The sequence below is a fragment of the Pteronotus mesoamericanus genome, unplaced genomic scaffold (assembly GCF_021234165.1).
Source record: "Pteronotus mesoamericanus isolate MK-2021 breed Mesoamerican mustached bat unplaced genomic scaffold, CSHL_Meso_final contig_20, whole genome shotgun sequence".
NCBI lineage: Eukaryota > Metazoa > Chordata > Mammalia > Chiroptera > Mormoopidae > Pteronotus > Pteronotus mesoamericanus.
In genome coordinates this window covers 75,392,469-75,416,409 of record NW_026555085.1, presented here as the reverse complement: position 1 = coordinate 75,416,409, position 23,941 = coordinate 75,392,469, and the positions used below count along the sequence as shown (strand labels likewise).

Below are 23,941 nucleotides of genomic sequence, written 5' to 3'. Positions count from 1 at the left end.
GGTGGATCCAAGAAAAAAACATGTTTCATCTGAGTTCCTGACAAGCCTGAGCTAATTATGTTTTCCACTAATGAAAACCAAATAATGCTTGAATATATAGAACAAAATTTCCTAGAAATTCAGAATATTCCATAAACACATTGACCTACTATTAAGTTTCCAAAGGCATCTTGTTGCCAACTACGTTAACAGCACAGTTTTTCTGCCACAATAATACAGGAGGATTAAAATACACTCTAACACACAACGGATCCCCCAATCACCACAAAGAGATCTCAAATATTTCACCAAGATAACTATTGGTCCCCCCGCCCACCCAAAAAATAATCTCGTACGCTGAAGTTAGGAAAAAAAGTTCACCTACATAGGGTCTTCCATTTGAATTAGATATAAAAGAGTAAACATAGCTAATACATATTCAGTTGGCCTCTGTTGATAGAAATCCACAGCTGTGTCTGTGTTAGTAAAAGACATTTGTAGTTACTTATAAAAGCACCTAGAGTGCGATAAATAAAATCAGTGTTATGCTATTTCTGCTTTCTGCTTCCAGTAGATTGACTTTAGTAGATCATTAAATTTACCTTTGTTCCACCCAATCCCATCAGAAGACCATATTTAAGAACTATAAAGATGACGATTATTGTCGTTGTTATTATTGTTACTTGTCTCTTTTTGGCCACCACGGAGGCTCAATGGTAAAGCACTTTGCTGACAGCTGGCAGTTTTCGTACACAGACTGGAGCCGCTGGGTTACTCAGTATTGTTTCCTGACATAAAACACGGACTCAAACTCATTCAGAATTAACAGCAGTGTGTTAGCCTAAAGGAAGTGACTTGGGGATGCCTGCACTGAGATTTTTGGGCGCACAACGTAGGTGGGTTAAGGCAAGTATGTACGGTATAGCCTTTAGGGCAAACAATCTGCCATTTCAGACTTGGGTTACAAAGTCATCATGGCATGTTTTGTTTGTTTTTGCAATTTTGTTGCCTACATAGCCGTGGTGCTATCAAGACGTATGGAGTGCAGAAGACAGGACTCTGAAGCTACCGGGCCCTGGATGAGTTCTCAGCTTGCAGAGGCCCACTGGCTGAGCTGTGGAGGAGTTAGGGATGGCCAGCAGGTGGCCCCAGCACGTCTCCTTTCGAATTTTCCAAAGGTCTGGACGAAAGAAGCCTGCTTTCTGGAAATCCAAGATGGGCATGTCCTGCATATTTGTCTGTTTCAGTTAGAAAGAGGAGGCCAAGTGGAACTGGTGTGTGCCTCAGTGTAAGTTTGTGTGTGTGTGTCCCAGTGGGCGTGAGGCTTTGTGTTTGTTTTGTTAATATGTATGTATACTTAAACTCATTGTTTCTTGCTCTTCATAAAATGCAGGAGGCCCCTGCGAAACAAATTATTTTGTAAGGTCCAGGAGCTGACATTATGAAGCCATCTGTTTTATTTCGACCTGAGAGAGAAGGGGGGAGAGGGGGCGGGGGGGGGGGGAGAGAAAGAGAGAAAGAATGTTTTTAATCGAGTGGGAGAGCTCAGCACCTTTCCTCACCTCTCCAAGCAACAAGAGCAATCCCCACCCCCACCCCTCCTCAAAAAGTCCAAGCCCAATTGTGCTTTAAATAGACAATTTTCCTCTCCTTTTTTCTCAGTGCAACCTCCCAGATAGAGGTTACTTATGGTGATTTACTGGATAGAGAGCTACTTATGTAATTTAAAACCCATTTCGGGGTACAAATAAAATGAATATGTACTGCAGTACAATTAGGCTGCCAGAAAAAATGCAGTGTTTTCAAATGCCGTCTAAGAGAGCCTAGGACTTTCTCACAGCTGATACCGCCGGAGCCCCGGCGGATCTCTGCTTGCTATGGCACACAGGTCAGTGGTGGTCAGGCAGCTACTCCGTTAGAAAATTAACTTCTGGACGTGGGAATGTTTCTGTGCAGCGACTTCATATCTACTGCTGGTGTCCAAGAGGTTTACCAAATTATAAGAAAAAAAATAATGACTTTTCTTTTTAGATGGGTTACAGGTAATCTGAAGAATTACTGCCCAAGAATGTAACAAAGGAAACAAAGAGAGGACTGTCTATTCATTGACGGCAGTGGGGGTGGGGGACACACGGCTGTGAGTGGAAGTCAGTCCGGCAGTGTTTTCAAGGCCCCGTCCAGGCTCCCCGCCACAGAAGATTTGCCGGGGACAATGGAAGCCCCACAGCTAAAACTGCACGTTGCTTTTAAGCATTTGCTCTCCTTCTAAGGAACAGCTTTTACTTGCAGTTGCTATATAATATTGTTAGGGTGCTTGAACTGGCCCATGATGTTAAATTACTCTTACTTTACGAGACTTATTTATGGCGGGTTGACAGGAGAAGGTACACCCCGAAGGGCAAAGATATAGGAGAGGCTCAGGTCTCTGCTGCTCCGCAGGGGATGAAGTTTATGTGTGCATCAGTTTTGTTTTTTCATCGGGTTTAAGTAGACAGTGGCTCTCCGGTGATTGATTTTGAGGTCTACAGAGTTGAAAAAGCCCTCCTTCATCAACACTGCATAATGTGAAATCAAAAGGGAATGAAAGAGACACAGAAAAGGGGGCGGGGTGCAAGCACAGGTGGAAGTATGGGCAGCTAAGTTAGTGTGAAGAAGCAGAATTAACTAAGAATCAGGGAATGCAATGCCTGAGCAAACGCACAGTACACCTATGAATTTGGAAAGAACACTAAACTAAGGGGGGCTGGAGAACTGGTTGGCAGCTGGAGCTGCACAACTGCCAAGCTGTGTGACCTTGCTTTCCTTCCATTTGACTCAGTTTCCTCATCTGTAAAATAAAATTTTAGTGTTCTAGTGTTTGAGGCCCCTTGGGGATGTTCTGTGGAAGAGATGGTAGTCATATTTTGACTGGTGTGCTGTTACATAGTCTAACATCCTAAATTGGAGTTGCATTAAACATTTAACTTATTTTATGAACAGTGAGACTGGAAAGCTCATATAATTTTACTATCCCCTGGAAATATGGAAGAAAACAATATTTTTATTACTTTTGGTTTAGCATTTAAAGTAGTCTACTTAATAAAATCACAGGAACTTTTGTCCTCAGGGAATTTAATGCTGGATAAAATATATGCAGAATCCTCCCCTTTAAAGACATTAACATTATAAATGCTTGATTTGAAATAATATACTTGATTATGTATAATTAGTATTCTTATGTTATTAATATAGTAGATCCTTACATAAGTGGTTACACCTAATTTATTGTAGCTTGATCATTTTTATTGATCATTCCTATTGACCAACACAATGAAATGCTATGTGCTAAAAATGTCATGTGCTATTGTCAGAAGCAATCAATTGCAGGCCTTGTAGATGTCCTGGTTTACTCTTGAGCACAAACAAATTGTTACATGCTATGGGGGGAGGGCTGGTATTGTATGAGATACATTGTTTACAGAGGAAGTCCTTCGGGAATGAAATACAGTATGTATTCATTTGTGACTTGATAAAGTCTTTTCAGGAGTAATATTAGTTAACATGAGGATCGTTCTTACTACTAATAAATTATGTTTATTAAACAATTACTATGTGACATGTCCTGTGCTTTATATGTTCTACCTGAATTATTTTACATAAGTTCAGAATAGTTATATGATGTATTTATCATCTCTATTTTTCAGGTGAGGAAACTTAGGCTTGGTGCGAATAAATAAAGTGGTTCAAATAAAGTTTTATATCCAAGGTCATCAGGGATTTTATCTTAGGCCATCTATCTTCAATGGGTCATCTTAACCACTATTCCTTATAATTTGTCTTTATTTTTTTGATAGAATACTGTACATAAGGCTATAATATAATATTGAGAAGAACAGTAAAATATTTAGAGACTTTATCATGTCATTTTTTTTTGTTTATGCTATCAAGTCTTTTTGGAAGGATAGGAAATGTATGGTATAAATAGAAAACAACCGTATTATGGGGCAAAAGAAAAAAAATAGAATTGAAGAGGAAAGAGATTAAGAAATGTTTCACAAAGGACCTATATTTTAAGACATAATTTGAAAGTTAGTGGGGTCTCAAAGAGTCAAATCTGGGGGGAAAAAAGGATGTTTGTGCCAAAAGAACAGCATGGACAACCATAAACAACTGGAAAAAAATACATGTTATATTTGCAGAAGGCAAAAGTTCTTTTTTGGCTGCAAAAAAGTGGTTGAGGGGAGATATCAGACTATTCATGCCTTCATTAGATTATAAACTTCTGGAGGACAGGGGTCAATTCTTATTTATCATTACATTTCTCTAGCATATTCCAACATCTTCTGCATATGGTTGGGACTTACAAGTTACTAAGGGCTGAGGAGGAGAGATAATATTTCAAAAAAACCTTGGGCCAGATCAGAGTGGACTTCCAGGTTATGGTAGGGAGCTTGGGCTTTGTTCAGTGGGTAACAGGGAGTCATTGATAGTTTTTTTGCACTGAGGAGTGAAATGATCAGAGTGGTACTTCAGGAAGATGAACTTGGAGGTTACATGAAAGATGGGGTAGGGTTTCTAAAATAAAAAAGAGAATGGAAAACTTAAGGTCATGAATGCCAGAATCAGAGCAGTGTTTGTGGGGATGTAAAGAGGGGATGTGTGATGTACTGTTTTCAGAGGAGATGCTTTAAAGAACATCATATTGGCTGATGAGTTGTGTTACCAAACGCTTCCAGGGAACTACAAGGGGCATGAAGAAAAATGGAGGCATCATGCATAGATCATTCCCTTTTTAAAAACAAACTTAAAATGTATGTATAAAGATTAGTCTCTCTGGAGAAATACTCCAAATATCCACTTATTATCCTACACACTAACAATATTAAAAGGTAAAATGATTCAATGGTGGAGGACAACGACAACAAACACATATCTTCAAAGAGAGAAGCTCACATTTCAAAATGAATTGGAATCTTACTTTCTATTTTGATCTTCGCTTGCAATTCAGCATATCACTTGATGCTGATATATAGAATTTGTTATCAGTTGTTATCCAAGGGAATTTGCCTAAACACAGATATAAAAATCAGGCTCTGATTGTATATCTGCTGTCTTGAGTGCTAGAGTTAAGGGTCTGATGAGTTTTAGTGTTAATATTCTGGTTTCATTTTCACTTTTCACATCAGAAAAATGATAAACTATAGTTCAGTTTTGATTATTTAATGCTTTGTATAACTAGAGTGATAACCTATCATTCATCCTCTAAATGAAAACACCATTGAGCATTAATAGGGAGTGTTGGTAATACTTATACCAGGACAACCATGTAAACTGAGACTGTCCTAGGAAAACCAAAACATATGGATTGTACATAGTTACATATAATTACCTACAATGTTATGTCATTTTAAATATATACAACTTTAGGGTAATTCAAAAAATTAGTATAATATACAGGTTTTTTTTTTTAGCCATATAGTTAACTTATATAAGACTAAAGGTAACTTTAGATATGGCATTTCTGATAAGTTAGATTTTCAAATAATTATGAATAAAATGTTATTAGAATTTATCCCAGTCAAAGCAATATGAATAGGAGAGAAAATACTAAAGTATATAGCTGGAGCAAAGTTGCATGCCATCTATTTTGTGCCACAAGACTGTTTACTTAACCATCTTTTAGTATCCTAGAAGAAAACCTCCCAAGCAAAGTACTTACATGTACATAGGTTGTAGTTGTAAATGAGATGTCTTCTGAGGCCCTTGATAGCCATAAGAATCAAAGCCACCTATGAAATCAACTGAAAAGGTACAATTGCCTTCATTAATATACTTCTCAGAAGAGATAAACATTCATGATCAAGGTCTCAGATTCATCATAGGAACATTTAATTATCTAGTGAACAAAAAGTGACTGATTGTGGAGAAAAAAAAAGATAGTTCCTTCAAGGCAAGGATTCCCACCCCCACCTGTGAGATTCAATTGTTGCTTTACAAGAATCTATCCACTGGAGAGAACTCAAGTTCTCCTCCTCTCAAGCTACCGACTGAATTGTTGTAACAAAATTCACTTGCATATTAAAGATGCTATATGTCTTTTTGGTTAGTGTAGAGATCTTCTGCAACACATTACACATACAAAAAATAATGATGGCATTTCATTGTGGTTTTAATTAGCATTTCTCTGATGGCTAGTGATGATGAGCATCCTTTCATATGTATCTGGGCTCTGTGTATTTCCTCCTTGGAGAAGTGTCTGTTTCAGGTCCTATGTCCATTTTTAAATTGGATTGTTTGTCTTCCTGGAGTGGAGTCATGTTAGTTCTTTATATATTTTGGAGATAAACCCCTGTCTGAGGTATCATTGGCAAACATATTTGCCCATATGGTTGGTTCACTTTTCATTTTGCTGATGTTTTCTTTGGCCACGCAGAAGCTTTTTAATTTCATGAAATCCCAGTGCTAGTGAGGTCGCTGAGAAAAGGGAACCCTAGTACACTGTTGGTGGGAATGCGGACTGGCCAAGCCAGTGTGGAAAACAGTTTGGAATTTCCTCAAAAAGCTAAAAATGGAACTGCCTTTTGACCCAGTGATTCTACTACTGGGATTATACCCTAAGAATCCCAAAACACCAATTCAAAAGAAAAAGAACCTATGCACCCCAATGTTCATAGCAGCACAGTTTACAATAGCCAAGTGCTAGAAGCAACCTAAGTGCCCATCAATAAATGAGTGTATCAAAAAACTATGGTACATATACACAATGGAATACTATGCAGCAGAAAGAAAGAAAGAGCTACTACTCTTTGTGACAGCATGGATGGAACTGGAGAGCATTATGCTAAGTGAAATAAGCCAGGGGGTAAAAGACAAATACCCTGTGATCTCACCTATAAGTGGAACCTAATCAACAAAACAAACAAGCAAGGAAAATATAACCAGCAACATTGAAAGAAAAAACAAACCAACAGTAATGAAAGGGAAGGAGGGAAAGGAGTAACGAGGAAAAGAAGGGGAAGGGGCAAATCAAGCAACATGTATAAATGACCCATAGACAAAGCTGAAGTGGGGGAGGATTGAGGGTGGGAGGTGGGGGTGGGTGGGGGTGGGTGGGAAAGTGGTGGTGGGAAAATGTAAACAAATGTATTTGAACAATAAAAAAATAATGATGGCTCATTTGAATCTATCTATCAGCAATTGCAGCACTAGTGGTATTACTATATACCACGATTCTTAAGTACGAGGTGCTATGCTGTAGCTCATAAAAATGAACTTAACATGGCTGTCCCTGCCATCATATGGTTTACAATCTGAAATAGACAATCACAAATAAAGATGTGGAGCAACGTCTAACCAAATATTAAAATTCAATACATACCTAGATATTTAAGATACACTAAAATATAACAAGAGTTATGGTGACATATTTTCCAAAATGCCAAAAACAGTATCTCCTATTCCATATGTGCTTACAATGTAATCTTGACATACCTACCATCCAGTGCTTTGGGTCCATGTTCCTTCCTCCTGAACCTGGGTAGACCTTTGTGGCCACTTTGAATAATAGAGTACACTATGAGTGACACTATGTGACTTCCAAGGCTAGGTCATAAAAATGCCACATACTTCCCTCTTTTTTGTTTGGGATGCTCTCTTTTGGAACAGTCACCATGTCCAAACCAGTCCACATGGAAAGACCAGTGGAGAACCCATGGATACGTAGTATCAGCGTGAGGTGTGATGTAACATAAAGTCTCTGATGTCTATTTCTGTTTAGTTGGGAAACTTTTTAAAAAAATAGATTTTATTCTTTAAAGCAGTTTTAGGTTTACAGCAAAACTGAGCAGAAAGTACAGAGTTCTTACATACCTCCTGTCTCACATGCAACTATCAATATCAATATCCCCACTACAGTGGTGCATTTGGTACAACTGATGAACCCACGTTGACCCGTCATTTTCAAACAGAGTCTAGAGTTTACACTAGGGTTCACTCTTGGTATTTCATCTTCTATGGGTTTTGAAAAATGTACACTGATATGCATCACACAGAATAGTTTCACTGCCCTAAAAATTCTCTGTGCGCTGCCTCTTTATCTCTGCCTCTTCCCTAATCTTTAGCAACCACTGATCCTTTAGCTGTCTCTGTAGTTTTGCCTTTTGTAGAATGCCACATAGTTGGAGTCATACAGCGTGTATCCTTATCTGGCTGGCTTCTTTCACTTAGTAATATGCATTTAAAGTATCTTTGTGTCTTTTTCTGGTTTAAAATCTTATTTCTTTTCACCATTAAAATTATTTTTTCAAGGCAGAATTTCTCTTCTCTTCAAAATTGAAATAGTACAATGAAAAAAAACAGAGACCTGATATTAGAAGGATCAGGGTTCAAATATTGCTTAGACCACTTGCCAGCTGTGTGACCTTAGACAAATCACCTAACAGCTCTTAAAATAAGAATTATAATTCTTACTTCATATAATTAGCATGAGGATGAAATAAGATAAAGACTGTAAAGCCCAGGGTGGGACATATGATATAGAAAAAGAAAATTTAAACCCCCTCAAAAAATTTAGGACTCATTTAAAGCCTATGCAGTGCAGGAGAAAAAAAGACAGAAAATGTTTAATTTGGGACAATTAAGGAACTATACCAAGTATTTTATAGAAGAGGAATTAAAAGAGAATGGACCTCATTTGCTTTCTGAATTGCCCATATTTGCATATTGGCTGGTATAAACAGTACCAGAAGAACAAAGTAATAATTGAATGGCATCTATATTTAAAACTTGAATTTTGAGAAACCATTGTCCACGAGTAGGGATTTGCTGCAGAGGGTGCCTAAAGTCTCTTTTATTGGGTTCACCTTGTGAACACTGAGACTTACTCGAGGAACCGTTTTGGGAGAGGTCTCACAGCATTAAAGCTTCCTTTTTCCGAGGTTCACTTTCTGCAGGATGGCCCCCTCCCTAGCCCTGGTGCTGGAGAGTAGAGTGGATTAAAGTAGCTCAAGATCAGGGCAGATGTAAACAATAAGGCCTCTTCCACCGACACTGAGATCCAAGTTAAGCTCAGGTTTTTTTTTTAATATTTTCTTAGCCTTTTTTTTTTTTTTTCCCCAGGGATTTCAAATGAATGGCAGTAAAAGGCTGATGGTATTTATAGGCCAAAGGTCATGGAGTGAACCAAAGGATAACCTGAAGAAACCAAGATGAATCTTCAAGTCCAGTGGATAGAATCAGAACCAAAAATAGGAAACAAAACTTGAGTCTGGAGCATTGTACCTTCCTAAGATGTGAGAAAAGGCCAGAAGAGACATGAAGTATGTCTCCAGCATGCCTTGCAAATGGAGCTTGAATTGTCTGGGCCTTGCTCTCATTAGCCATGATCTGTTTGGTGTGGGGCTGGTAGAGCTGGCTTACAGCTACCCAACTGGGGAGAATAGCACTAAAGCTCTGATGGAAGGGTTGTGTATGTTCTGATCATTCAGATCAGCTGGGACCATGGAAGGGATTTTAATAGCAGGTTATTCAGAACAAAGAAAAGAAGAGGATCTGAATGAAACCAGGATGGATTTTTACCACTTCACTCATTGGGGGAAGGGGGTGATGTGAAGTGGGTAGGAAAAATTAGTTGTATTTTACAGATAAGTACAGATTTATTTGACTGCTTGGGGCCACACACTAGCTAAAAATGGGACTAGAAGCCAGGTATTCACTTTCCTTTCTGAGTATATTGAAAAAATGATTTCTGTTTTTTACTCATGCCATTCCAGAAAACTCCTAGAAGGTTATCAAAGGTTTCGCATCATATTTTTGATTAAATCTGAAATCTTCAGATTTTTCCTTTCTTACTCATTTTACAAAAGTTTTAGAGAGGTCTTCCTTTGAGTCCTCTATGGTTGTAGATACCCTCCTTTGTTATTTGTTCTCCAGCACTTCTCTGCTTTTTCTAGAAAATTTACTACTTCATCTTCTCTTCAGCTATAATATTGTCAGGCTATTCTGATATGAACAATAATCAAAACAAAAACCACCTGTGTTGTATTTGCCAGTGATAGGTACAAACATGTTTTGATTTTCTGTAATGCACCTTTAAGAAGAGATACAGCAAACATCTTTCAAGGTTTAGTTCATTTCCTCTGTGATAATTTGTGCAGACATCATATAAACATTTAAGCAGTCCTTCCTTCCGGAAATTATCTATATTCTTCGCCCCATCTTGTGTAACTCTGATTACAGTGATGTTTTTCAAAGTAAGGAGAGATGTTTTTCTTATAGCCACTTGGTGCATTGTCTCTGTTATTACAGTGCTTATCAGAAAATGTGAAAGACAGAGCAATTATTGAAGGCCTGAATTAGAATTAGGATAATGGAGAGAAAATATGACAATGAGTGCAAGATAAATGGAGAAAGGAGTAGAAACCTAGGATATACCACATTTTTTAATATGAGGGAAGGAAAGGGAAAGGCAACAGTCAAAGTTAACTCTTAGAAATTAGTGGGCTAGAAGAATGTTTCTGACTTTATCAGAAGAAAAAAGAATGTCAAGAATAAGTTGGTGTTTGGCTTCATTTGGAAATGCAGTATTTAATTTATTAGTGCCACATATAAGTTGCAAGGACCAGGAACACTGGGAAAAAGGGAAATGTAACTATAATCGGTGCAAGGAGAATTGGAGACTTGTTGGTATTTTAAAAAAATTTAAATTACAGTTAACATTCAGTATTGTATTAGTTTCAGGTGTATCTAGTGGTTAGATATTTATATAAGTTATGAGGTGGTCCCCACACCCATAAGTTATGAATTTCTTTGTCTTCACTTGGCTTTATTTTGCTTCTTTGCAACTGACATGTTGTAAATTTGTTTATTTGTTGATTCCATCATCATAATGTAACTGCATGAAGTGGACAGTTTACTGCTTTTGACTACAGACCCAGAATCCAGAATATAGTCTGGTTCATGGAAGACCCTTGATATTGTATTTACTGAATGAACTGGAAAGAAAAATAAGGCAATCAATCATTAGAGTATTAAAGATACTGACACAATTTCTAAGTGGAATTTGACTGAATACTTTTACCCTTTCTTCCATAAGGCCTTGAACAGTAATAAAGAGAAGAGTTCTTATTGAAGATCTAGAATACAATTTGTTGCAGGGTCCTGAAAAATTAAAGAAACTTTTCAGACACCAACAGGGAGAATCCACCACTGGAGCCTCTTTGGCTTAGAGGAGTGGAAGGAAAGAAGTAAGGCCATTTTTAGCATCAAAATAATTAGGGTGAAAGGGTCATTCATTAATGAATCCTATCAAGTGATGCAAATGTTGAGAATTGGTAGAAAAAACACTGTTCTCTTTCTGGCCATTTTATAACAATTGAAACAAAGGTACACAACTAGATAGAAGGTGACAAAATAAAATGTGTACTTGTTTAGTCTTTACCTCATTGGAGGAATTTGCCTTGCGTCTTATGAAGAAAATGCAGAATTGTTATCATTTTCTTTGCAATTGCTACAGTTTTCTCTTTGCCTTAGTTTTCCTATCTGGATATGGAGGTGCAAGGAGGTCCAATTATTTTATATTAGTAAAGTGCCATATCAGTTTGATGACTATGATTTAATAGCATTAACAGGAGTAGAATTTAGAAATTACCAAGTAAGAGAAAAATGCTTTTTGAATAAATATTCTTTGCTAAAGTATATTTCCTGTTGTGAGCTTCTCTTTCATTTAAACTTTTTAATCATAATCACTGAGTTCAGCAAACCTAAAACTGCATTTTTAAATACATGTTGGCAGCGAGGTATTGTAATATAAAATTGTACCGTGGCTATTAATGACAAAGCCACTAGTCAACATTCACTCTTGGACACAGAGCTGGAAAAGTCCATGAAGGGAAATTTTAAAAGGCAGTTCATAGAAAGCTAAACCTAAATATTTGGAAGAACACATTGAAAGACATTAAATAATTCGTGTGGGCCTATGGAAATGGAGAGTATATCTATTATCTCTGCAGGTAAGGATTTCAAAGGTCGTACAAAAAGAACTTAAAACATTACCAACCACAAGTTAAATTCCAAAGACCCGCCCTTCTCCTGCGCAGACTTAGTTGGTGGCACCAGTTCGGCTTACTGAGTGAGCCTGAGGTGTTTGGTCTGGGATGACATCCCTGAGTGGAATCTGAGCTTTCTTTTTTTTTTATTAGGAAAACACAACGCTTTCAGGGGGTGCTTTATCCTGTTGTTGCCTGAAAGGTCACTAAAGTGGCAGCCGATAAAGCACTTCTGGTAGGTGAAGCACATACTGAATGAAGTGAGACTTGTTAGCTACATCACTACAGATGCTTCACTTCCTAACCCTGTTCAGAAAATGTTTTCTTGGGGTCTTAGGGTCCTACTTTTCATGCTTTACTCTTAGTTGTATCAAAATCAGATCTCCAATATTTTAAACATGGTAACACACTTATACATGCTAAAAAGTGAAAGTGAAAAGCAACCACTACAACGGCGTCACAATAAATGAAACATTTCTTTATTTAGAAATAGTTGGAGTAATCACATTAAGCTTTCCATTCTAAAAGCTTAATAGAAAATGAAATATAATTTTGACTTGGTGAACTGTTCTGTCTTTTTGCACTTGCCTATTTCTCCCAGTTCTCATTGAGGGCAATACCTTGGGTGAGACACATGCTGGTTTTCAGCTGAGACCAGGATCTTGCTGTCGAATAGCCTTCTGATAATGTAGCCTATGCTGGATACATCACAGGGAAGCTGTGAGGTAGCATAAAGATTGAGGGCTTTGGAGTCAGAAGACCTGGGCTTAGCGTGTGCCTTCGCTTCTTAGGAGCATCTTCTGCATAAGCAGGTCACAACTGCTCTGAGCCTTACTTTCTTCCTCAGTAAGGTGGGGATGATAAAACAACTCCAACTTCACAGGGCTATTGAGAGAATCGTATGCACGTAATATTTAAAGCATGTATATTACAGCTACATTATGGATAGATTGGGGACCTCATCTCTTTTTGTAAGAGATTTATACAAATAGGAAGACTACTTCGTATTAGAATTTACAAGAGTTTTGTACGGAATGGCATAATATAAAAGTCATCAGTAGAAGCTAAAGAAAGCTCATGTGGGTCTTCTGGAAAGCCTTTAAAAGCCCTCTTGGTTAACTGTGGTCTGACAAGCAGTGGGTATAGCTTGTGTGACATGATGTAGAACAAAAGGGATATGTTTTATATGAAAAGAGCTATATAGAGCTAAGTTTCCATATGTCAATTATTTTTGAAAATCACCTTGTATATAATTTTAAAGGACAGAGAGAGGTTGGGACCAGCCTTGTTTGTGGACTGTGAAGCTTAGGAGAGTGTATAGGGAAAAGCTGTCCAATAGAGTGCACAAGAGTGAAGATGCTGAGAGCTCAACTTTATGGATTAGGGGGAGGTGCTGACATCAATGCTTGGCGGAAGGATTACTTTGGAGAGAAAAAACTTAACTGTTCCTCTCAGATTTGGGCAAGGTTGCAAGGAGTCAAAAGGATCATTGCTGTTACAGAGTGTGGTTGAGGTTCTGGGGAGAAAATGAGGATTTTTTGTGTTATAGCATTGATTTCCTCAGGTTTGGGTCCTAGGCTTAAGGAGCTTGGAAAGGTCTGGAACATCCTGTGGCAAGTCAATGGGAGGGGGTGAAGGCACTGGCCGCAGCAAAGGAGCAAAAGCATTGTGGAGCTAGGAAGAGCATCTGGACAGTAATCACTTTCCCCAGTAATGTGCAACAACACAGCATTAGAAATGGAGAAACTTTATCAGAGCCTTGTCAGGCGCGGATGTTGAAAGGAAGGAAGGAAATCAAAGGTGCTAGCAAAAGCATCACTGGTATTATGAATCCTGGAGCTAGATGATGACTAGAAAGATCCAAAGTATGAGAAAAACAAAGGTTTCAATGGAAGGAAGCCCCTAAATAAAGATTTCTCCAGCAGGGAGGCAGGAAAACAAGGTAGGAGAAAATATAGTCATAGGATTTTGGAATTGGGGATTGTGAAGAACCCTTCATTCCCTATAATGAAGGTGATCTAAATTAGCGTCCCTGATGAAGGAAATCAAGGACGCTATTGAGTGGGGATGAGGGTGGTAAAAGGTGAGAAAGTCCAATAATATTTGTAAAGTAGAGTCAGAATAATTATGTATCCAGATATCTTTAATACTTTTGATAAATGTGGAGAAGTGTGCAGAATACAATGAAATAACTAAGCATCTTAAAGGTACCTGGGCTTGCTTTGTGCCATGTGGTTTAGGTGGATTAGATTCACCAGTACTTTGTTCTTGCCTGTTAGAATTGCTTTCGATTATATATGACATGTCTTTCGGTTGAAACTGAGAGTAGTTATTATAAGCTATAGGTGAGCTAGTTAGACATGATTGGGTATGTCTTCTCAGCTAGCATTCAGAATATATTTAGAATGCACAGCTCATTTAAATGCAGTGGCTTTAATTGGGTATGGGCACATTAATGTATGTATATCAGGGAAATAAAAAAATAAAGGATGTATGCTATAATAATCCAATAGAGAAATACCTCTTGCCTTGGATTTTTTTTTTTTTTTTTGCTAACATAATCTTTGCATCATTTTACAGCCTCCAGAAAGGAAAATCACAAGGCTCCTGAGCCTAAATTAATCATCATTTTAGAATGACAGTTGCAGTTTCAGGAAAAAGAATGTCCAGCAGTTGCTCACTCTAACATTTTATTGATATCTGGGACAGTTGAAACTACATTTGCTATACTGAGCTCATTAAAAACATTTAAGATCACTCCTGTGTGGATTATGGTGTACATTTGGTCAATATAGATCAAAAACATAGTCTTCTTTTAAAACGGCACATCTATTTTTGCTAAATTCTAAATAGCCCTCCAACTTATCCTTTAGGTTTCAGTTGACATGTTGCTTCCCCAGGAAAGAATTTCTCATCTTCTTAACTGGACCAGGCACCCCTGGGGTGCATTCCCACTGCACCCCCTACTCCCCTTGTCCAGCCTCTCGTTACACTTCGGTGTAATTCCTCGTGTGAACTGTGTGCTGGACTGTAAGCAGCGTGAAGGCAAAGGCAATGACTAACCTGCAGCCTACAGAGGCTGGCTCTGGAGAACTGTGTGTTGAATGAATCTATTTCGAGTATCGCATTGAAGTGATGCGGAAAATATACTTAGAAGCAAGAAACTGAAGTTCTGCTCCCAGTTCTGATTCCAAATGACTGATACGGAGCAGGTCAATTTGGGCATTCCTTTCCTCAACAGTAAAAATTAGGAGATTAAAGTAGGTGACTGCTAATGGTCACCACTCTAGGATTCTGCACAATATCTATTGTAGGGACTCGTTTACATAATGATAGCATCAATAAAATATTTAAAAAGAGCACATCTGCAAAAGGCACAGTGAATGGGAAAATTAGTACCGAAGAATTAATTCCCTCTGGCTGTTACTATTACGCATTGATTTTCCTAGTCAAGTTTCCAGGGAGATAGTCTGCTGAATAGGGTATATGCATATGCATGGCCTTTGAAAGCTGAGACAATTCCCATTTGGAAAACAGAGTGACGGCAAAGGTGGGGCCTGGGAGAGGAGAATAGGATTGACAGGTCTGGAACCAACAGAAATACTGTTGCCCCATTCAATTTATTTCCGTGATGTAGGTGTATGGATGTGTGACTATGAGCTCCTTTCGCCTTTCTGCTCTTGGGAATTCCTTTAACATCAACTTCATTAGTTACAAAGGCAGCAATCCATATCCAATTTTCTTTTTGTGTCAGGGTTGTTCATGTATAAACCAGGCTCCTTTGTTGGAAACATTTGCAATTAATCCTATAAACCAACAAACCAAAAATGCAAATTTTGCACTGTCTGCCCCAGCCAACCCTGCTGACTCTGAGCCCTGACCACCATCTATTATTACACAGAAATGAATTGAAATTCCCACTTTGGGCCTAACCTAATTTCAAGTGATAATAGGCATGGATTCCCAGAAGCGCTCGATGCCTCTTGATAGTAACATCCTAATTTCCTTTTCTGGTAAATGTTTTAAATAAGATTTTAGCACCAAAGGAAATTAACCTTTAAATTAATTGTAATTATAAAATGCCATCGCTGATTTTTGTCTTCAGCCTAATTACTTTCTATTATTTAAACAAACCTCACCTCCTGTGAGCTTCGTTTGTTTCTCCTTCACTCCTTGCCACGCAATGCCAACCAATCCTAGCGGAGGCCTCCCCGAGAGTCTCCGCCTCTGCAGCTAGACCAGCCTCATTTAAATGTCACCCGGGGTAGAGGGTTTGCCCTAAGCTCCCTAACTTACAAGGCGCTCTTTCAGCGCTGCGTGTAAGGCTGCTGCACTCACGTTTCCGTTCCGCATACCTGCTGGCCATCCTTAGAGATGCAGTGTTTTTCAGTCCTCCCGCTGTTAGAAAGGAAATAGCTAAGCCCAGCCTTCTGTTTTCATTAGCTGCCACTTCCAAAGCGAAAGCATAACTGAGCCTAATGAAGTGGGCACCCCCGCCAGCATCATTTATCACAAGACGAACTTTCAAAGTGCGGTCTTCTTTCTCAGCACGTCTCAGCTTCGGTGGGGGGGCGCTCCAGAGTTCAGTTTCCTGTGCCAGCACTTTGTCTTGCTCTCATTTGTTCTTTCGAGAAGGGACTAAGCAACACAGCAACTTTATTTTGTGAGCACGTTTATCTACGTCTGGTGCTAAAAGCATCCTTTATTTCTGCCACTCAGCTGCTTTCTTTCTCAGGTCATTATCAACACACATTTAGAGAGATGGTGAGGGAACAAGTAACAGAAGCCCTCTTACAGAAGGGCTAGGTATAGCAAAACGAAGCAGCAGCAAAATACTTCGAATGGAAGATTTTTCTTGTAATCATTTCTGTAAATGTCACCACTTCTCCTTCCATTCACATGCTCTCACTTTCTGTTCTATTGAGGATGATATAAAAAATAAAACCCAAAACTTGGATATTGCTCATCTACTGGATAACTTTAGTGTCCTGAATAAACTACCTCCTCTATTTCACCCCAGTTAAGGGTCCTCCTTTGCTAGTCTGAATATTGTCACCTTGACATTGATTCTTTAGAAACAAGGGCATTGTGCTGGTTTCTGCAGCACATACACCAAAGTTAGAAACAAGGTCCTGATTGCTTTGAGTCAACAGAAGATAGAGAATGACTCGATCTATTTCCCTCATAGCTTTGAATTGAGAACATATAATTTATTTAAAGATGATCATAGTACAAAAGGGTATGTGAAAATGTGCATGTGTGTGTATAAAAAGCACTATAGCATAGTGGAGGAGACATTATGAGAAAAGGGGAAAGAAAAATAAGAAGTTATTGTTGAAGAATTTGACTAACTTTGATCTGAATATCCAAATTGAAAAAATAAAGCTCATGTATTTCTTCTTCAATGGCCACAAGAGGGAGCAATTTAACAGCAGGCTAAAAAAGAGAACAGTACTAAATTTTGGGAGACTTATTGTAAAAATCTTTGTGTCTCAGTGTTAAGGAATGCTATTGTCACTGACAGAAACTTGCATGTGATTGACAGGAGGCACATGTATATGTAGGCATTTGTTTAGTAGGCATTTGTGGTGATCATTTACTTAGTCTTTTACATATGACAGCATGTTTTTGTTTTTTCCTTTTGTTTAGAAAATGACTAAAGGTGCTTTATTATAATTACTTATTCATTTAACTACAATAAACTGGAATATAAGGAAATGCCACTTTTCCTTAGCAGTTTCCCTATAGTCCGGGAAATGTTTGTGGAGAACTGAATGATTCATTCGTTTATTTCCCAGATACTTACTGAGTCCTCCTCTGGGTTGGGGATATGTTAGATGCGGAGGGTATAGTGGTGGTCAAGACAAGTACAGTCCCCAGTGGTATCCCCTAATACTCTCTTATTCTGAAAGAGTCAATATGTGTTGTGTTGGTGTCAAAAATTCATGAATATGCTCACTGACCGTGGGCACATCATTTAATCTTTATGAATCTATGAAATTAAGGTGTTAAAATAGAGCCCTAGGCAATAATTTCCCATCATTTTAAACCCTCCAGTATTTGTAGTCCAAAAGAAATCTTAAGCTGAATGAAACGATGTAAAGTTAAATAAATACAAAGCTCCTGTGCTTTGAGGAGCTGGAAAAGGAGCAAGGTGACCGTTCCATCTTGTCTTACTACCACGGTTCTGTGGAATACGGCTAGAGACTAGCAGCATTCAAAGTTAGGGGTTCCAGGCTCTGATAGTATGTGATTCTGTTGAGAGATGGGGAAAGTAATGGCAGGTTTTGTTAGGGGAGGGAGGCTGGCAGATAATGGACAATATCATATTACTTAGTTACCTTCAGAATTACACGAAGCATGTTGTGAAGAGATGATAAAACAATAATATACTACTTTTTCATTTTATTGCTTGAGTATAATACTTAAAAAGTAAAATAGGCCCTAAGTTTCATAACTCTACCTGTCCACCTAAACCCAAGAACTTGGCACCTTTTTAAAACTTACTAATTGCCTGTCCCTTAAGTTATGTTTGTGGAGAGATTTATAAATAACAAGAAAGAAAGCCTAGATTACCACACAAATGTATAGTGTGGCCCTAACAACCAGACAGATAGGTAGACAGATGATAAATAGCTGGAGAGATAAATAGAAGGCAGGAAGAAAAGAAGGAAGATCAGGAGACATACAATAGGCCAAAATGTTAACTGAAAGCCAGAATTCAGAATTGTAGGGTCATTCTATTTTTCATATCTGTATTTTCTATATATTCTTCTGTCAATATGCATTCCTTTATAAACAGGAAGAAACAAATGTTTTTTAATGGGGAGGTGCCCATCCCTGCTTCCCCCTGTTAACTTCCCTACAGGTGGGAGAGTGTATGATTGTGCTCAGAGAATTGCATCCAAACTCAATGATCTTGACAAACTGGAAAAATGATCAAAACATACAGAATGGAGTTCAATACACACATACACTCAGGCTAGCAGGCTTTAGAGAAAAAATCAAACAAAAATAACAGAAAATTATTAGCCTCAGAGAAGTGAATAATTTCCTGTGGTTTGCTTTTCAAATAAAAGAGTCTCTAAATCGATTGTGACTTTTATCCTAAAGCCAGTTGATTTTGAAGAATTCAGGACAGGCTTTTATGAACTTGTGCTTTGTTGGTGGGTTCCTACATATGTGCATCTACATGTTTAAACATCTAGAATTCATTTTTCAACATTTATCCCAAAATAAGTTACCTAGAACATGTTTTTAAATGACAATCATAACTGTCTCCAGATTATTTGAATATTTAATAACACTTGCAAATACATCAAATCTCTTTTTAGAAAAGATAGTGTCTGCTTTGAAAAATGGACTCCTTTTTTTAGAGGACTGATATTTGTTTAGTTTTAGCTTAAGTATTAAGCAAAAGGTGTCTAAGAAAAGATAATAAAAATTGAGAAATCAAATGATGATTTTTCTACATGGGTTAGCAATATTTTTCATGTAGCAATGCTAATGAAGCAGAGACATAATTCTTATTTCCATCACTGCAAGTAGACACCTGACTGGTGCAGAAGAGCTGAGGATAAAGTATGAGAAGAGCAACATACAGGGGTGGGGCAAAAGTAGATTTGCACTTGTGAGTACATGAAACACAGAGTTTATTCTTGTGTTATTATTTATTAATCATTGTATTATTTTCCATAGAAAAAACTGCAAACCTACTTTTGCCCTATCCTGTCTATAATCAAAGGTGCATCAGACCAAGAATCTCAGAACATTTTATTTCTTTCACACACTATTGTAAAAGAGAACAAGTAGAGGGTAACAGAAAAGACTGGGGGTCATAAGGAAAACTCAGCATGGCTGGCAACAGATGGTATTGTACAGTGAAGAGCCAGCCACAAAGACAGCTCAGCAAGGGACGTCTGCTCTCCTGGAGGAAGCCTTTTCTCTTAAGACACGTTGCTACCTTTTCATGAACAAACAGATAAAAGGACATTGTGATGGTTGCCCTACTCTAATAGGCGTCACGTGTCAAGGCACACCCTCTGGAGAGGGTTCCAGCTTTTTTTCTGGTGAGGAGCTGCTCCTGTAAAGGCAGACCACTCTGACCCATAGCGGAAGATGCTGACGGTGTATACTCCTGCCTGGAGGCAGACAGCATGGACCCCAGGAGTCTGGTAGCATTGCGGCCTGGACCCTCCTACCCACAGGTGGCTGATGGGCTAGTGAGCTAAGCTAGCACCACTTTGTGCCCCATAGATATTTTCAAATATCCAGGAGCCATGTGCGTGCGTGCGTGCGTGCATGTGTGTGTGTATTTGGATATGGGATGTTATGACTGAACTCTGTTCCCCTTGAAATTTATACATTGAAGGCCTAACCTCCTGTGTTGTTGTATTTGGAGATGAGGCCATAACGAGGTAATTAAAATTAAATGAGGCCATAAGGGCGGAGCCCTAATTCAATAGGTCTTGTGTCCTTTTAAGAAGAAAAAGTAACACCACGATTGAGTACACAGAGAAGAAAGTCCATGTGAGAACAGATCAAGAAGTCAGTCATCTGTAAGCCAAGGAAAGAGGCTTCAGAAGAAACCAAATTTGCCAACGCCTTGACCTTGGACTTCTAGCCTTATGAACTGTGCAAAAGTAAATTTCTCTTGTTTAAGCTACCCACTGACTAGTGCATGAGGGCAGGAGTGTCTGGTCTTCCTGTTTGCAGGCTGCGCTCCCAGGGTGGCTGTTACCTCCTGGGAGGCACAGCAGATGGCAGTGGCGTCCTGCGAGTTTGTACAGCTGGCCAGCTTGTCATGCTGTGGCTCTGGCTCAGATAATGAAAAGGGTCAGAGACGTGAACGTCAAGGTCCAGGCTTTTCCGTAGGGAAAAAAACCAACAACTTTGCATTAAAATTTCCATATAAATATTAATCGAACCTGGGTCCAGAAAGCAAATGAGACACTGTTTAAAAGGAAAAATAAGGCAAACAAAATTTTCAAGCATTTGATGTGCCTGCAATCGAACTCTCTGTAGTTCGATGATGATTTTTTGCCATTTACAGAGGCTAAGTTTGAGTCTTTGCTCCGGGAGCCTGAACCCTCTCCATAGCTCCCAGAGGTCTCTGGCTCTGGGGCTCCCTGGCTACGCCCCCTGCTGAGGTCTGCCGTGTCAAAACTGAGCACATGGCTGGTCAGCTTCATTTTGACACCAAAAATACTTTAATCTTCCCGTTACTGTAATTGGGCTATTATCTCAGCACAATTCCAGACCCCAAACTGCCCTCTGTTTCTCAGAAGGCTCTTAGGAATGGAAACTTAACTAATTTGTCAGGGAGGTAGATATCATCTCCTCCTTCATGATGCCTCAGTGCAAATCCACAGCAGTTAAGAATAGACAGAGATTCATCTCTTCCCGGTTTACATAGACATTAAACTTTGCCCATACATCGGGGCTTACTTGCTGGGAGCGTACGCATACCCTGTGCGTGCGTGACTTTCATCCAGCCAGAACACTTTTAAAGGATCAAAATTAACTTCCTTTGTGACATAATTATCAAAAACTAGAAACGTCAAACCTTCTTTACACTCGAGCATTGGAAATCATGTGTTCTAGGTGGTGTCTAGAGACGAAATACAGACAAGTGACCGACTATGATAATACATGGGAAATATCAACAGCAAGCATTGTACTCAGCACTCATAATGGCCTGTCTATATGTGAATGACCACAAGTGAATGAACCTAACTGGACAGAGAACTGGCCCAAACAAGCAGCTCCTGCAGGTTAGTCCTGTGAAACTCTAAGGTAGGTCTCAGTCTACTTGGACATAAAAATGAAAAAGTAATTCATATCTTGCCCATTTAGCAAAATGACAAAAATTATAAAACTTGCCTAATGAGAAGTTGGATTAATAAAGGCAGATAAGGTCTTGTGACCAAAATACATATGAAGACATAGGCATTGTTTTAGCGGCCTTTGGAAAATAATTTATTAGAGGCTTGAAAGATAAATATGATTTTCCAAAAGATATTTGGCTTTGGCCAAAACTTAGTCTAGGGCAGAACTCCTTAACATGAGTTTTCTGGAATTCTAATTTTCTGGAATATTAATATTTCTTATGAAAAAGCATTCTGTATTCAGATGTTTGGGATATCACTGTACTTTCTTTTTTTTAATTGATGGTTTAACATCTACAAAATGACCACCTGCTGATCCTAAGTAAGCCCTAGCTGACCTAAAACACCTGGAGACTTTAGAGCCCCAAACTATATCCTCTAATAGTCACAGTGAACATGAATTTCACAAGATGCCACTTACCAATGTAGCTAGCTGGTACTAAACCTGCTTAGCCTGCCTTGCCCATTTCTTTAGATGGGAAGAAACCACAACAAAGGTGCTTGCCCACACCTTTGTTCTCTCTCTCTCTGCCCTGTGGCCCACCTTGATGCTATTAGTGTGCGCAGGGAACTATGAGTGTAATAATACTGCAAAACCATTTGTGCTTTTTGTCTTTGATCTGCATTTGGTCTCACTATAGCTCACCCACTCTAATATGGTTAAAACAAAACTGGATTAAGAAAAATTGAATATACTTTTTTATGGCAGTAGTCACAAAGATGTTAATATGTAAGTATGCACTCTGAATTTTCAGTGACCAAGCTATTTAGCTATGGGATCTTTTTTGAGCAGTATGTCTTATGGAACCAGCATTTTGGGATCCACTCTGCGAGGTACTATTCTAGAGAGGTACTGATGATCTGCCTAAGAGCCTTGATGTGTCAGTATTTTCTGAAGATGAAAATGCACTGGCTTTCTTGTGAAATACAATCAATGATTATAGTTTAAGGAACTCAACTCTCATATAAACTTTTCCTTCATCAAAGATTTGGCACAAAAACACTGAATGGTAACATCTGGATGCACTTATATACTTCATGGAGTCTGTACATTTTAAAATCCACAAATTTATTACCCTTCCTAATTCTGAACATATCCTTCATGCGTAAGACAAGTGCTTACTAGATGTCTTCTCTTGTATATTCATTAGGCACCTTAACCTCAACCTGTTCAAAATGAGCCAATTTTCACATCCTATTCTACTTTCCTTAAGTAACATTTCCATATATCCCTCCACTTATGCCAGAAACCAAGGAACTTATCGGTCTGTTCATTGTCCTTTACACAGTACCATCCATTGTCCATTAATCACTTTGTTTCAGCATGTCTCCTGTCCTATCTGTCCTCTCCATCTCCAATATAGGTCTTAGCCCAGACACTCATCCCCTCATATCTCAGTCATGGGTACAGTGTCTATCCGGTCTCCCTTTCCCTAATTCGCCCTGTTATCCGCGGAGCCTTTCTTTCGTACTGATACCACTGTGATTTTTCTAAAGCACATTTTTATTATATTATTTTGTTTTCACAAACTACCTGCCAACTGATTTTCCATCATGCTATATAAAATAAAGTCCAAATTCTTCACTCTGTCATACCATTTCTCTATGTCCCTTTCATGCTCTCTTTTCTAATCCCTGAATGCCCACCTCTAGCACAGGATACAATCCAGCTGTATCAGTCTGGCTTCTTGCTCTCAACATGACCAGCTGTGACAGGCCTCGGTGCTTTCCCACTTTTTACCAGGAGTCACCTTATTCCCACACTGGCTGCCCTAACCATCTTCCATCCACTCACCTTTCAAGACCAAGCTCAAGAGTATCTTTCTCTATAAAGCACTTCCTGGTCCCATTCTTATCTTACCCCACAATACTCTCTAGAGGGTTTTATTATACTTCTTTTTCCACAAGTGTGTTTTTCCTACTAGATGGCAAATCCCTAGAGGTAAAAGATTGTATGTTATTAATCTTAAAATCTCCAAAGCCTGACAGAGCACTTGATACATTGAAAAGCATTTTACAAATGCTTGTTTTAAAGTGAAAAGCCCATCATTT

At 38.6% G+C, this 23,941-nt stretch overlaps 1 protein-coding gene across 1 annotated transcript in view; it reads right to left on the bottom strand.

Moving 5' to 3' along the window:
- Positions 1–5,673: 5,673 nt before the first annotated feature.
- The window catches only part of NKAIN2 (sodium/potassium transporting ATPase interacting 2), an 878,428-nt gene continuing 860,160 nt past the window's right edge, over positions 5,674–23,941 (bottom strand). The window contains exon 7 of the mRNA XM_054569911.1: positions 5,674–5,759. Within this exon, the coding sequence (XP_054425886.1) occupies positions 5,674–5,759 (86 nt within the window). The remainder of the gene's footprint in view (positions 5,760–23,941) is intronic.